This window comes from Ambystoma mexicanum, chromosome 8 (genome assembly GCF_040938575.1).
Source record: "Ambystoma mexicanum isolate Mex_15411 chromosome 8, UKY_AmexF1_1, whole genome shotgun sequence".
Lineage (NCBI taxonomy): Eukaryota > Metazoa > Chordata > Amphibia > Caudata > Ambystomatidae > Ambystoma > Ambystoma mexicanum.
In genome coordinates this window covers 748,527,921-748,544,012 of record NC_090929.1, presented here as the reverse complement: position 1 = coordinate 748,544,012, position 16,092 = coordinate 748,527,921, and the positions used below count along the sequence as shown (strand labels likewise).

General features: G+C 44.2%; 1 protein-coding gene across 1 annotated transcript in view; it reads left to right on the top strand.

Moving 5' to 3' along the window:
• TM9SF3 (transmembrane 9 superfamily member 3) overlaps positions 1 to 16,092 on the top strand; it is a 620,447-nt gene that overhangs the window by 190,644 nt on the left and 413,711 nt on the right. The window contains exon 7 of the mRNA XM_069610571.1: positions 1,183 to 1,349. Within this exon, the coding sequence (XP_069466672.1) occupies positions 1,183 to 1,349 (167 nt within the window). The remainder of the gene's footprint in view (positions 1 to 1,182; positions 1,350 to 16,092) is intronic.

The following is a 16,092-nucleotide window of genomic DNA, read 5'->3' as shown; positions in this document are numbered from 1 at the left end:
AACTATAGACTTGCTACAAATGTCTTTGGCTCTCCTGGCTTCCTAAAATTATTCTTCTGAATCCATTTACTTTGGCATTGCTTGTCCCCCCATAAGTTGTAGCTTGTTGACTACTGTTACTGCTGGGAAAGGCTTACCTAGATTTCATTGGAGGATTCAGTTGGCCTGACATTATAAGAAACTGTTCTAACCTTCCTATTTTTCATTTACCCCTCTTTTCTGAAACCAAGTCTAAAAAGTATGTTGGTGTTATATATAAATGCATTAATATCCTGTTTATTGAAGTCACTTCAGGGTGTAGGAGAAATGTATTCGCATATCCAAAGAGTATTAACCAACTTCATTGATTTTGAAAAGTGATTTCCAAAGTTTGCTTGAACCGTCACAAACAATTGCCTTTTTAAAGAATGCTGAAAGTTATTTAACTGATGTTAAATAACTATTTATATCTGAAACCTTTAGTGTTATTTGGTTACTTGTATTGACAGATTCATTTGTACAGCTTTACAGCTCACATTTACCCCTCTTGAGATAGGCCTGACTGCTCAGTCACATTACCAACTTGTGTAGTACATCCTTATACCAAAAAGTGGATTACCCAATACCAAGCAGCAAAGTCTTGTGTAGTCTCGCACAGTGTGACTGCACCAATTCTTACCGAGCACTGTGCCGTAAATACCCCATTAGAGGGTTTGGTCTTTCCTTTTGGCTGAAAAATTGTTCTACCTTTTAGGTTTTGATGCTTTTACATCCCTCATGAGAGTGCTGTGGAAAAGTCTTCCTAACAGGCTAAGGCTATTTGGGCAGCACAGCAGAAAATTGGTTGCAGTTGCAGTGGCATGGGGATGTCGGTAGTACAACCGGGCTTAAAAGTAAAGTAAAAAAAATCCTTGGAACCAGCAAAACGTGTAGGGATTCTGCCCTAAAAGTATTATCAATTATTATCTTTCAAATATGTTGTGCATTAACAGGTCTCCGTAATAGATTGGAAGCATTCCATCTTTGACGTGAATTGTAATTATGTCCTTGAGCCTCGAAAGTGAATGGCATACTGGCATTATGGTACTAATTCCATTAAAGTGAGTTACTTTTATGGTGTTCTTCAACAAAAAGAAGAATGTGATTCATCTATAAAGAATCCTTCCAAATGGTACATATGTATGATTATTTTCTTGATTTCAGGATCGTGATCTAGGAGACGAATATGGGTGGAAGCAGGTTCATGGAGATGTTTTCCGACCATCTAGCCATCCTTTGATGTTCTCATCACTCATTGGTTCAGGCTGCCAGATCTTTTCAGTATCTCTAATCGTCATCATTGTTGCAATGATTGAAGATTTATACACAGAGTAAGTATGACTCAATAGAGTGTACTATAATGTTTTTATCATACATCTCAAATAGTCTGTGAAGGCATTGTGAAGCAAGACACAGACGACAGATTCACTTTTCTTAACAAAAGTATTTTATTTTAAATGTCAGGTTGGAGTAAGGCCTAACTTGCCCTATGCTAAGGTGGGATTTCCCTACCTAAAGAAACTAAGGCTAGTCTGTCTGTGTTGGGGAGCATTTCAGTGTCTGTGCCAATTCCCCTGAACCTGAGAGATGCGCCCCCCCCCCCCCAAACCCCCAGCACATTTTGCTGGATTCTGGGATTTTATGATCTGTTCTCCTGAGTGAGTGAAACCTTTTTCCACTCACTCATTCTTTTGCTCTGACTGGGAATCTTATTTTACAGGTTTTTTTTTGTTTTTTGTTTTTTTTCTCCCTTAAATGGAGTCATGCTTTCCTCCATGTATTTTCAATACAATCCTCTCTAATTGACTTTTGCAACACACAGCACTCTGTGTATTGTTGCTGTGGAGTCCTTTGGACTTCCCATTTTATTTTCTCATGACAACATTTTTTTCAAGAGTAGTAAGGGAAACATATCTTACTTTCCTCTTCTTTTGTGGGACAAGCACAAGCACCTTATGTGGGGTTCTGAGGGGGTTACATTGTAAATCCTTTCCCACTGCTCTTGCAACTTTTTGGTTACAGTAACTAACGAACTTAAATGGCTGGTGGTAGATATTAGGCAACGTTTTTATGCAGTACCCTTTGGGAACATTATGACTACAGGTGTAAGCAGACCAACCTTTGGTATAAGTCTGCACTACACAGTTTTGGTAGCGGTGCTGAGCAGCCAGGCTTATCTCAAGAGGGGAATGTAAGCTGTAATGATGTTACACAGTGGTCTACAATCACAGGTGTTCAAATAGACGCTTACATTCAAGGTTTCTTGGTAAAATACTTAATTAATTTCACCGTCAGTTAAAAAACATTCAATGGAAGGAGGCAATATATATCACACACAAAAATACTTAAGTAATGTACACTCTACGTTTCTGAGGCATTCAGAATACTTTGAAGGAGGAGTAAAAAGGCATACGTTATCAGAACATGAAAGGTTATAATTATTCTTGGACAGTGCAAATATTTAGAGTTCACCAGAAGATTCAATAGGCTAGGCCAAAGTCAATGGGCTAAAGTCTTAGATAGGATAAAGCAGTTCTGGTAGTTAAACGGAAAAGTCTCTGCAAAAGATTTTAGGAATAGTTTGTAGCAAGAAGAATCATGTGTTGGGTCACAAGCTGATTAGGCCTGTGAGTTGGGAAAGTTTCAAGCACTTTTACCTTGAGAGGTAAGTACTCTGGTTTTACAGTACCCAACAAATGAAGAAAAAGAGGCAGCTGATGACTTCTGTTCCTGCAGATTATCGAGGGACTCCTGCACTGCACTTGAACAGTCAAAGCTTGGCAAAACGTCAATTCTGGTAGCTGTAGGTCAAGCACACAAACTGGTGTCTCCCTCCCTGGTTCTACAGTTTCCTGCAGCACACTGAGGAAAGTCAACGAGCTCTGAGGGGAGTATCCAGGTGGCTTACTGTCGAGTTGATTGGTCCCACCAACTCAAAGGGAGAAGTCGTCCTTGCAGGGGCTTCTCTGTCGAGGTGAACTTGGCGATTCAGACCTGCAGCAGGGCTTCACCGGGCAAACCAATGATCCTGGAGTTGCAGCAGCCGTCCTCTTCCAGCTCTTCTTCGGTTCTTTTGTTTCATCTGTCGACTCTGCCTTCCAAGCCAAGAGACTCTCCTTTTATTCACTTCTCTCCCATTCATTCCAGCCTAACTGTCACTCACCCAGCACGGTGGCTATCCTTGCCAGACAGTCAGCCAGCCAACACGCCAGAGTGCATTTGGATCTCCTAGGAGACTAAGAATAGGGAGTTTTGGGTGCCTCCCTCACTTGCTGCCCACCCCAGACACTCGGGCACCAGAGGCGGTCTTCACTCCTGGAGCCTGCCAAAGGTGAAGGAACAAAGTGACCAAACCTGGTTTTGTGCGCAGACAAACTCTAGAAGGTCCTTTCCAAAAAGAAATGGCGAAAAAAGGCGACCGGGACCTGTTTGAACAAAGTGGGCTCAGTCGCCATCTTCAAAAACATAGCTCCCGCGATTTAATGCTAGCGGAGCTACTGAAAGTTCGCGGTCGGGAAAATGCATGGTGGTTGGTTGTAAAACCACTGCCACCAGCCATTCTAAGAGGAAAGGGTAGCATTTGACTGCTAAATGAGTATCTATACACGGGGAATACTAAGTAACCCCTCCAGCACTCAATTGTAAGATAGGGTGTGCTGGGTCTCGGAATTCAAAAAGACTAGGAAAGTCAATTTCACTTTACTTTCTCTGGGAAACAGTAGTTTATCCCAGAGAAGGTATTTAAACCTTGGGGCAGCCTGTAAAGGCTTCCCCGTGTCACTGCACTGAGGGTGCTGTGCGACACAAATGACAAGATGATGCCTATGGAGTTGTTTAGACTCCATAACCAAATGAAACACAAGAGTAAAACACATATCAAAATACATGAGAGAGTGGGGGAAAAAAGCTCAAACTCTCCAGTTAGAAAAATCAAGTCCTCAAAATCCAGCAAAGTTGCTGGGGGGGGTAGTCTCTAAGGTGAAGGGTATTGACACATTTTTGAGAATTCTCCCCAACAGTAGAAGTCTCTATTTTTAGATGAGGATCAACCACCTGCCAAATCTCCCAGACTCCATCACTCTCCTCCACGTGATTTGTCTGAAGATACTTTCAATATATTTCAGGACGTCCATGGTGATCTTTATTATCACTGTTTGACTGTTTTTCTTTACTCTGGCCTGGTTGACGGTTGTATAGAAAGCCAACCTATATTGTGGCAGGGACATCTTTGGGTAGTGGCAGCCAAACCAGTTCCAGATAGCAGGGCAAGTGGTCTAGGCTAAGTCTCAAGAGGTGGGGAGCTTGTACGGGTCCATAATGAGCACACACAACAAAGCAGTGAAGGATCACACTTAGGCAAACCAGTATAAAAATACTTCTTAGTTATGGCCAAAATTGCACAGTGAAAAATGACTACAGTCTGGTAATATCACACACCACTAAAAAATTTGAAACATATATACAAGTACTAGTGTAGAGCAAAATACATATGAAAACCCCTGAAAAGAAAGGTTCAGATTAATATTTGTACTACTGGTCAACAGAGAATAAATTCTAACTCGAGGTCCATCCCTAAGATGTCTGGCGCCTTGTGGGACTTGAATGAGGTCCTTACTAAACTTATGGGCCCTCCTTTTGAGCTGATGCATAAATCCATTCTTGGATCTCTCACTTATAAGACTGCTTTTCTTGTAGCTATAACATCTATAAGGAGGGTAAGTGAACTGCAGGCTCTCCCAGTTGAAGACCCATTTGTCACCATTCACAAGGACAAGGTCGTATTGCGCACACATCCACGCTTCTCTCCTAAATTCATCTTGAAGTTCCATGTCAATCAGTCAATAGTACTTCCAGCTTTCTTCAGAAATCCTACAAATTCAGTGGAGATGAGCCTCCATACATAAGATGTAAGCCGAGCTGTGATGCATAAAACAAAACCACTATGCAAAACGGACCAATTCTTTGTTTCCATAGCCGCTGGAAGAAAAGGGGATCCTGTCTCATAGTCGGCTATTTCAAAATGGATTGTGAAATGCATCCAAATGTGTTACTCTCTTCCAAGGAAAACGTTACCTTTCCCGCCTAGAACACACACTACTCAAGGCACAGCAGATACTTTAGCTTTCATTGCAAATGTCCCTTTAGATGCCATTTGCAAGGCAGCTACCTGGAGTTCCATTTACACAACATTTCTGCTTGGATACACATTCTAAGAGTGATTCACAGGTGGGTCAGGTGGTGCGAAGACATTTTTTGCCGCTATAATGTCAAACATCCCACCACAATCTCCTGGTACAGCTCGCTAGTCGATGCACAGCATGTGATTTTAAGCAGATCCACAATCCTCAGAAGGCATGCATTACTAAAAGTAATTGTAATTCTGATGCTTGTATCTGCTTAGATTCACATGCGCCCGCCCTTCGTCCTCGCTTGGAGTTGAAGGTACATGGACGTTTTACACCTTGTCTTTATTTTCTGTACTCGCGCACTCACTAAATGTTCCCTTGTGTCAGAAACAAAACAATTGGAGGGACCTCGACACGTGAAGGATCATGGGTACAATACACAGGGATCGTACAAATGCACCTAGCTGATGTGCTTTTTTGAAAGTTCGAAAACAAATTGCGATACTACCCACCTAACACTAGATGACTGCCTATGCACAGCATGTGAATCTAGGATCCGAGGACATTTCTTTACGCTTTTCCACCAACACAACTCCTCAACAAAATAGTGCATAAGATGCACCAGGGACAAGTCACTCTAATCCTTACAGCTCCCATGTGGGCTCGACAACCATGGTTTCCACACCTACTCAAACTAGCAATATGCAAACCCATCAAGCTTCTGCCCCCATTCAACATGCTGTCTCAACACAAGGGGACGACATTCAATCCCTACCCTCAAACTCTGAACTTGGCAGTTTGGATCCTGAAGTCATAGAGTTTGCATACTTAAACCTTCCACAGAGGTGTATGGACATCCTAAAAGAAGTACGCAAGCCTAACCCAAGACACTGTTATTTTAACAAGTGAAAAAGATTTGTCATTTGGTGCAAATAGTGCATCTTCAATCCAATGTGACTGTTCTCCTTTGCACATCGTCCACTAAATGCCTTATCTTCTAGACTCTGGTCTAGTCTTTAATGCTCTCAAAGTATATTTAGCATCACTGTTTGCTTCCACTACTTCTCAAAAACAAGGTGGTATGGTGGAAAGCACCAGTAATCAAAGCATTCATGTTAGCAGTTAATAATATATCCTCGCATTTCAAATCCACCACACTTTTGGGACCGCAATCTTGTACTCTCAAAACTCTTGGGTCCACCTTTTGAACCAATGCACTCGGCCTGTCTGAAACATATAACTTAAAAGACTGTGTTTCTTGTGGATATCACTTCTACAAGACGAGTCATTGAGCTTCAAACACTCAGTCCAAGATCCCTTCATTATCATTCACAAAGACAAGGTGGTTTTTAGAACCCATCATAGGTTTTCACCAAAGTTCCTATTAAAATTTCATGTTAATCAATCTATTGAACTTGTAGCTTTTTTTTTTAACATCCTACAAATTCAGCAGAAAAGAGCCTCCATACTTGAGATGTAAGGAGAGATCATCTATTACCTGAACAAAACAAACCCGCTAAGGGAAACTGATCAACTCTTTGTTTCCATAAAAACTGGCAGGAAAGGAGATAATGTCTCTGAGAACGCCATTTCAAGGTGGATAGTCAAATGCATCCAGCTTTGTTACTCTCTGTCAAAAAAGAGATTGGGCCTCATTATAACCCTGGCGCTCCCGTAATGAAGGGGGCCGGTACGGGACTGGCCCCCTTCATTACGGAAGCGCCAATTACGAGGTTCCCTTTGCGGGACCTGGATCAGATGTCTGGTAAAACCAGACGTCTTTTCCGGGACCCGCGAGGGGAAGAGGGATTTAATAACGGGCCACTTGTAATGTGCCCATTATTACCTCCCTCCCCATTGAACCCTATGAGGGCTCAAATGGGAATGGGGAATGGTTCCTGCAAGGGGGAATTACCGGGTCCGCCTATGTCGGAATGACCCAGTAAGTCCTCATTGCAGGAACCCGGTAATGGAGCCCAGTTTGGAGGCAGCCATGGTGCTAACAGCACCATGGCTGCCTCCAACTCGTAATGAGGCCACTCTACTTGAGGCACACATGCTACTTTTAGCATTCATTGCAAATGTTCCTTTAGATGCAAATTGCAAGGCTGCTACATTCCTACCTTTTGGTAATGGTAATGTTTATTTATAAAGCACCTATACACAAGAAGTGTTTCAAAGCGCTCAAGGAGGGTGGGAATATGAGTGGGGAAAAATAGTCGTTCAGAGCCCTTGAAATTCTGAGACAATGATGGTCTGGACAGGTAGAGTAAGTGCATACTTTGCAATTAACAGTTGAGACACAGCAAATATGCCTGATGACGATTCTGCAGTTTTACGAAGTGCAATTAAGGGGTGAAGAAAGGGAAGAACAGACTATCTGCAGGCACGGTGCATTTGGATTGTGCAAGTCCCAGACTGTTACAGGGAGGGGGGGTCCAAGTGTACCCAGTTGTTGGAGACTGGGCTAAGTGCAGAGAGAGCCACTCTCTTGGGTCATTTCTCAAGTGCAGTGAGGGTGGGGCGAGTGCAGGGCCCTGAGGCAAGTGCAAGAGGACTGGCTGGGGTGCCAGGTTCCTGTGACACTGAGGTACACCAGGCACCCAGTCAGCAAGCTGTCCTCTAGGTCTTCCAGTCCCAAAACAGGACAAGAAAACAAACAAACAAAAGGCCTCGCCTGCCTAAAGAAGCAGTGAGCTGTGAAACTTGACATCTTGGATTGGGTGGGTGCCTTTGAGTACAATCATGGGATTCAGGCTCTGACAGGGAATCTGTTGATTCCTTGGCTCTTGTCTGGGCTCCCGCAGGTTGCAACTAATGCTGTAATGAAGTTGAGTGAACTTGAAAATCAGGAGTATTAGAATATGAAGCTGGCTTTGATAGCCAGATTTGGGAAACCTTATTCCCAGTACCTTAAGAGGTTTAGGACCCTCAAAAAGACTGATGGTACCCATTGGGCTACCTGGGTGTGTGAATGTTTGAAAAACTTAGATGGTTGGGTGAAGGGTTACAGAGTGAACACGTTTGAAGGAATGAGACATTTATTTTTGTTAATCTATTTTTGATGCCTGCTCTCCTGAGCTGAGACAGCACTTGGCTGACTCAAAAGAGATTGATCCCAAGAAGTTGGCAAAGGCTGCTGATTTGTGGGTTGCCAACAGGGCCACTCGTAAGGATTCTGGGGTCACTCACAAAAAGGATGAGGGAAAGCAGCAAAAGAAAGATGGAAAAGAGAAATCAAATTCCAACCGCACAAAAGAGGGCCACAAACAGAAAAAGGGTCAACTCCATGGGAAACCAGGTCAGTCTAGCGAAACCTCTGGTGCTAAACCAGAGCGAGGTTAGCAGAAGCCCCCATTCCAAAGATCATTTGGTCACTGTTATGCTTGTGGGTCAACGGACCATGTGAAAGGGGATCCCAGATGCAAGGGTAAACCTTCAGGGGTCCACACTGCCTCCTTAGCCTTCATCCCTGAGGAAGAAGTTCATATGGCAAGTGGTGACTTTCAACTATTGGCTGAAGACCCCATTGGAGTCTCAGCCAGCGTTTCTTTAGTGTCCCTGGGTCTGTGGGAACAGCAGAATGTAGATGTGTATAACTCTATTCCAGACAACACCAAAGAATGCTACAAGGACAGTGTACTTGTAGATGACCAGGAGACCCCTGCCATTAGAGACACTAGGGCCAGCATTACAGTAGTGGATGAAACTTTTTTTTTTCAAACCTGAGGATGTTGCTAAGGCACCCAAAGGTCCTACTAAGCTTGCTGGAGGCCCACTCCAGATGGTTCCTATACTACCAGCTCTCACCCAGTGCAATTGTCTGTGAGGATTCCTGTCAGTGTACAAAGTGAGGTGCCTGGGAGAGTCCTGCTGGGGAATGACTTAAAAGCTCTTGGAGTTGTATCAAGCACCTCCAGGCTTCCCAGTAAAAGGAAGCAGGAGCAAACTAGATTGGCCAGAGAGGCAACTTTAGATGACTCTCAGTGAGAAGTTACAGTGGAACCTATAACTTCCAGTCCACAGGAAGAATACCCTTCTACTTCTAGGACAGAGGAGACAAAGGGGAAACTCAAGGTCTCAGGCAAGGAGAAAGGTGCCACCCCTGTGCACAAAACCACGACATCCCTTAGAGGACAGTCCAGGGTCACACCTGTGACCCCCTCCACCAGCTGAGGCTGAGTGTGAAGAACAACCAGAGAATGGGAAACTGCTACTGGTGAAACAGAGCTGGAAGTAGCCCTTCCCTATTTTGGAGATCTGGATCCTAAAGACCATCCTGAGCTGCGGACTTTGCTTGCAGAAGGTGGACCCTCGAGGGCAGACTTCAGCAGAGGTCAAAGAGTGTCCTACTCTTGAAGGACTTTGCCAACAGGCAGCTTCCCAGCTGGAAGGGCAAGAGCCAGGGAAGCACCGACTGTACTGGGAGGATAGCCTCCTTTACAGTGAGCCTATTGAGTCTACCCCAGGGGACTACAGAGGACTTGTAGTCTCTCAGGCGGTGAGACCCCAGTTTCTACAGTTAGCCCATGAAATTCCCCTAGCTGGTCACTTACGTTTTAAGAAGACCAAAGAGAGGATTTATTTATTTATGCTGGCCCAAGATGGGGTCTGATGTAGATAAATTCTGTAGAATTTGTCACACTTGTCAGACTTCTTGCAAGAGTGGAGCCAAGAATGTGGCGCCCTTGGTGCCCCTCCCAGTGGTGGGAGTTCCTTTTGAGAGGGTAGGGATTGACATTGTTGGTCCCCTAGACCCTCCCACATCTTCAGCAACCGATTTTATATTGGTTTTGGTAGACCATGCTGCAGGTATCCTGAAGCCATACCCATGAGGACCTGTAGTGCTCAGGCAGTGACTAAGGTCCTCCTTGGTATTTTTAGCAGGGTTGGTTTTCCTAAGGAGGTTATCTCCGACAGGGGGGCCAATTTTATGTCCCACTACATGCAAGCCATGTGGAAAAACTATGGAGTGACCTACATGTTCTCAACAGCCTACCATCACCAAACCAATGGGCCTGTGGCGAGGTTTAATAGAACTATGAAGAGCACGATTGGTGCTTTGGAGGAACCCCTTAGAAGAAAGTGGTACCGCCTTCTCTTTGCTTATAGAGAAGTCCCTCAGAAAGGGATTGCTTTCAGGCCCTTTGAGCTCCTCTATGGTCATCCTTTTGGAGGTCCATTGGCCATAATCAAGGAAGGGTTGGAGTGTGCTCCTTCCCTCAAGCCAGTGAGAATTATTGACTATGTGTTAGCTCTCCGAAGGAGAATGACACAAATGATAACAGAAGCTTCTGATAACTTGAAAGCAGGTCAGGCTCTGGTTAAACATTGGCATGACCAGAAGGCCAACATGGTGGAGTTTACTCCAGACCAGCTAGTTCTAGCTATGGTGCCTACAAGGCACAGGGCCTTACAGGACAAATGTATTGGACCCTTCAAGGTTGTGGGCAAACTTGGAGAGGTCAATTACTTAGTGGACTTGGGCAATCCAGAGGAGGTTTCTAGGGTCTTTCACACTAACCGCCTAAAGACACATGTATACAGACCAGAACTAGGCGCTTTGCTCTTGAGGAGAAGAGTGAACCTCTACCTGACCTTCTCAGGGGGCAGCCTCTAAATGGAAAAATAGGAGTTAATCTCTCTTCTGATCTGATTCTGCAACAGCAGGAGAAGTGCAGTGTTCTGTTGAGTCAGTTTGCCTCCCTGTTTTCACTGACACCAGGCTTGACCCCTTGGGGCCAGCATGATATACTCAATGGTGACTGTCTCCCTGTCAAAAGCAGGGGTTCCAGAATGTCAGACCATGTAAGAAACCACATAAAGGAAGAAGTCAAGAAGATGCTTGATCTTGGGATAATAGGGACATCTAAAAGTGTAGGGGTTTTTCCAGTTATACTAGTGCCAAAGGCAGGATCCAAGGAGATGAGATTCTGTGTGGACTACAGAGCTCTTAATGCAGTCACCACGACTGATGCCCATCCTTTACCTAGGAGAGATGAGCTGGTGGACAAACTTGGTTCAGCCAAGTTCCTCAGTACATTTGACTTAACATCAGGCTATTGGCAAATTTCTCTGACAGGTCATGCCTAGGAGAAAACTGCATTTTCCACTGCAGGAGGCCTATACCAGTTTAAGGTTTTTTTTTTTTACTTCATTTATTTCCATGCTACAATAATGCAAATGATCATATACTTCCAGATAACTTCCTAATGTTCCCCTTACAACTCCCCAACCCCTCCCCGCTTCAACTGCCCGTATATTGTCCTGACTTTATTAATTATTCTACCACTTTCCTGGTTTTTGTCTTGTATGTATTGGGTAGCGCCATCACTCTCATTTTGATGAAACAATGTCACTGTCCGTGCAATCCATTGGAGAATATCTGTTCCAAGTTCCTGTTTTTGTTCCCCCAATGCCTTTTCGCACACTCCCGTTTCTACTGCTGTCCATTTTCTTAGGTCGTCCCACCATCTATCAATACTTGGCTCCTTAGTAGCTTCCCACTGCATGGCTATGCTACGTTTTGACTAGTATGTAAATTAGGTCTTTAATCTTTACAAGGGACTTCTGCTTCTTACTTTTTTTTAAACAGTCCCAGCATACAAGCTTCCTGGGATTGGATATCCATATTAATACCCCCTTGTGCTACTTTACTCGCCACCTCCTCCAAAAGGCCTGCACCACCCGACATCCCCAGAACATATGTATCCTGCATTTTCTTCAGTGCATTTGGGACATGCCTGCTTACTCGCCCCTTTGAATTTCGCTATTGCAGCCGGTGTTAGATATGCCCTCTGTGTGATGTAGAGTTGGATTAGCTGCAGCCTAGTGTTTCTAGAGACTTGTGTTATATAGGACTCTACTTTGCCACTCTTTATCCTCAAACACTCTCCCCAATTCTTCCCCCCATCTTCCCTGGCATTGCAATTGAACTCTCGAGGTGTGATCAATCAATAACTCATATATTCTGGCAATAGCGTGCACCCCCCCCCCCCAACCCCTCTCCAAGATGTTTGAGTGTTTCTGTATCGTCGCACCCTATAGTCTCCTCTGTGACGGCTGGCCATCTAACTTTTATTGTACGTATCATAGTCCTGTGTAACAGGAACCGACACTCATGTATATTAGTGTAATCTTAGTTCAGTGAAATCTAGCAAACTCTTTTTGCACGATTCTGCTGGCCTCCCAATGTGTCCTCACTCTCATTCTATATCCATGCATATCCGCAATTACTGCTGCTAACGGTGTCTGTTGCGATATCGGGTCTCCCAGTCCCATTATTCTGCAGGTCCTCAGCCAAATCTTTATCCCTAGCTTTACTAAATGTTGGAGGCTATACTGTTCCTTCGGGAAAGCCAAGATTAAATCCCTGAGAAGTAGTCTTTTTTTAATGCTGGTTGTAAAAGAATTGGATCACTGGTAGCGTCATCAGCCATCCATTGCATTACATTCTGTAGCTGGCACACCAGAAAGTATAATTCAAAATTCGGGATCTTCAATCGTCCCTGGGCATAGGGCATCTGTAATACATTCAGTGCAACTCGATGCCTACCCACCTGCCAAGGTAAGCCCCAGCATGCTTTGTCTAGTTCTACAAAGAATTTCTTAGGAATATTGTATGGGACATTTCCGAAGCAGTGCATAAGTCTCTGCAATGCCACAATTTTTTAGTAGTGATGCCCTTCCTGCCATTGACAGGGATAGCTTGCCTCCAAACTAAATTGATTTAACCAAGCCCTTTTTAGCCAGAACTGTTAGATCCATGTTCAGACTTGGAATCATGGTGTATATTCAGCCCTAGATATCTAAAGGAGTCCTTACTTCATGCTAAGGGTAGGACTTGCAGTTCTGCTTCTCTTTGAGTCGCCATCCCCGCCAGTGGGAATAGACATGACTTGCCTCTATTTATTCGGATCCCTGTCAGTGTACCAAAGTTATCTAAAACGTATGGCAGATTCTCCTCAGGGTTACTCAGGTAGATACATTTACACTATGTGCCGCACCCCATCTATTTCTATGCCAGTATTGCTTTATTCAAGTCTCAGAAACGCTGCAATGGGTTCTGATGCAAGTATGTATAGCATTGGGGACTGCAGGCACCCCTGTCTTGTCCCCTTATGCAGTTCCCATTTGTCAGAAAACATGGAACCAGTCCTGACCCTAGCCATCGGTTGAGTGTATATTAATTCCACCCATTTCATGTAGTTTGGACCTATTCACATCGTAACCATGGTGGCTGTTACGCAAGATTGTTTGCAGTACCCTTTGGGAGACTACAGCAACCTTGTCCTCCTGGCAATAGGGAACCCAACCTTTGGTATAAGTCTGTACTACACAGGTTGGTAGTGTGGCTGAGCAGCCAGGCTCATCTCAAGATGGGTAAATGTGAGCTGTAAGGTTGTAACAGTTTCACAGTGACCGTTATTCAAATAAACACTTATACTCCAGGTTTCTTGATTAAACAATTATTAATCTATTCAACAGTCGGTTATATAAGCCTTCTTCAGAAGGGAGCAAAGCATGTAACACTTATAGTACACTTCAAAACACACTCTGTTTCTCTAAATCAGATGATACCCATTGGGGATGGCACAGACACGTCCTACACCCTTAGGTGACTTAACTAGCTAGGATACTTTGGACTTTGATTTATCACTGGTACATTTAGAGCAATACTGAGTTTGGGTGTAAAGGAGTAGATATGGGAATAAAACGAAGGTTAACAAATAATTCATTAACTGGTAAGTACTTTTTAAACCCTCCAATGCAAAGTAAATTCGCCTTTTCCTGGAGGAAAGGCAAAAGCACAAAGTCGGAGGTAGAAAAGTCTCTCAGGGAGCCAGGACAGTCGATGTTAGTTGTAAGTCTGTCTAGGGGAGCTGAAGTACTTCTTGCAGGTAAGAAAGTCTTGCACAATGTTTTTCGAAAGGTTTGTAGAAATAAGATTCACTTGAAGGGCCACAAGCTGGGAGGCTTGTGAGGGGCAAAGCTGCAAGCAACTCTGCAAAGACAACCAAGACAAGTCCAACTGAGAACAAGTAAGGCTACGCAACATGAGGTACGTCCTCTTGGGTTTACAGTACCTTTTGGTTTGAAGAAATGGTTTCAGCTGGCTTCTGTCCTATGTGGCTGTGCAGATCCTGTTGTTCCTGTGCTTCAGTCGTGGGGACAAGAGGGAGGACTTCTGGTGACTCCTGCAACGCAATGGGAAGGTCGGCGGCAGCAAAGGTCAAACTTCATTGCAGCGGCACTTTGCATGTTTCAGCTCCTCGCGTCTCAGCAAATAGCCCGTTTCAGCAAATCACACCACCGCGGTCTCTCGTATAAAACTCTCGACTTTCCTCTCTGTTAGGGAGAAATCTCAGAAATGTGCTAAATCCTCTCTACCTTGGAGACCCCAAGCAGCTTTGCAGGATTTTAGGACTTTTCATTTTTAACCTGGAGAGAGTGAGACCCTTTTTTTCCCACTCATGTATTTTTAATATGATTTGAACTCTGTTCCTTTTGGTTTTGGAGTCTGACAAACTCCATAGGCATCATCTTTTACATTGTGTCACACAGCACCTTCAGTGCAGTGGCACAGGGAAGTCTTTTAGATTTCCCAAAGGTTTAAATACCTTCTCTTGGATAAACTACTGTTTCCAAGAGCAGTGAAGTGAAATTGACTTTACTTGCACTTTTAACTTTCTAGACACAGCACACACTATCTTACAATAGGGTGCTGGAGGGATTACTTAGTATCCCCTTTGTCTAGCTTCTCATGTAACATTTTTATATTATCCTTTCCTCGATGAATGGCTAGTGGCAGTGGTTTATTTTTAACTACCGTGGTGTGCTTTTACCGCGGGCAGCATTTGCAGCTGCAGTAAAACACCCAAGGGTGCCATTTTTGTCAAAATGACCACAGACTTCTTTTTTCGCCATTTCTTTGTGGAAAGATTCTTCTTGAGATTTACTCTGCACCCCAAACTAGGTTTGGTCCCTTTGTTCGTATTGCCTTTGGCAGGATTCACGAGTGAAGCCCGCCTCTGGCTCCAGGGTGTCTGGTAGTGGCAGGAAGCGAGAGACAGTCTGCCAGGAGACAGGAATGCAGACCTAGGTGATTGGCTGGCAGCCCCTGCTGGGTGACTTACAGGCTGGAATGAATGGGAGTAACATGCATAAAAGGGGAGGCTTTTTGGCTTGGAAGGCAGTGCCGACCACTGGACGAAGGAATCCGAAGAAGTTGGAAGAGCGCCTGCTGCAACTCCTGGACCGTTCGTTTGCCCGATGGAGCCCTGCTGCTGTGCTGAAGCTCCAAATTCGTCTCAACTAGAGAAGCCCTGCAAGGATGACTTCTCCCCTTGAGTTGGTGGGACCAATCAACCTCAAGTGAGCTCGTCTGGACATCCTCTCTGAGCTGGCTGTACTTCCATTGTTGCTGCAGGAACCGAAGTACCAGGGAGAGGAACACTAGATCGAGTGCATCAAGACCTTTCCAACAAGCAATGGTGAAAAAACTAGACCACGGCCATTTTGACAAAATGGGCACCCTTGGGTGCCTTACTTCAGCTGAATTTGCAGCCCGCGGTAACACATAAAGGTAGTAAAAAGTAAACCACTGCCACCAGCCATTAATTGTAGAAAGGGTAACATAAAAATGTTACATGAGAAACTAGACAAAGGGGATACGAAGTAACCCCTCCACCACCCTATGGTAAGATATTGTGTGCTGGGTCTAGAAAATTACAAAAAGTAAATAAAGTAAATTTCACTTTACTGCTCTTGGAAACAGTAGTTTCACCAAGAGAAGGTATTTAAACCTTTGTGAAATCTAAGACTTCCCTGTGTCACTGCACAGAAGGTGCTGTGTGCCACAACGTAAAGATGATTCCTATGGAGTTTGTCAGACTCCAAAGTCAAATGAAACAGAGTCCAAATTAAACAATAATGCTTGAGAGTGTGG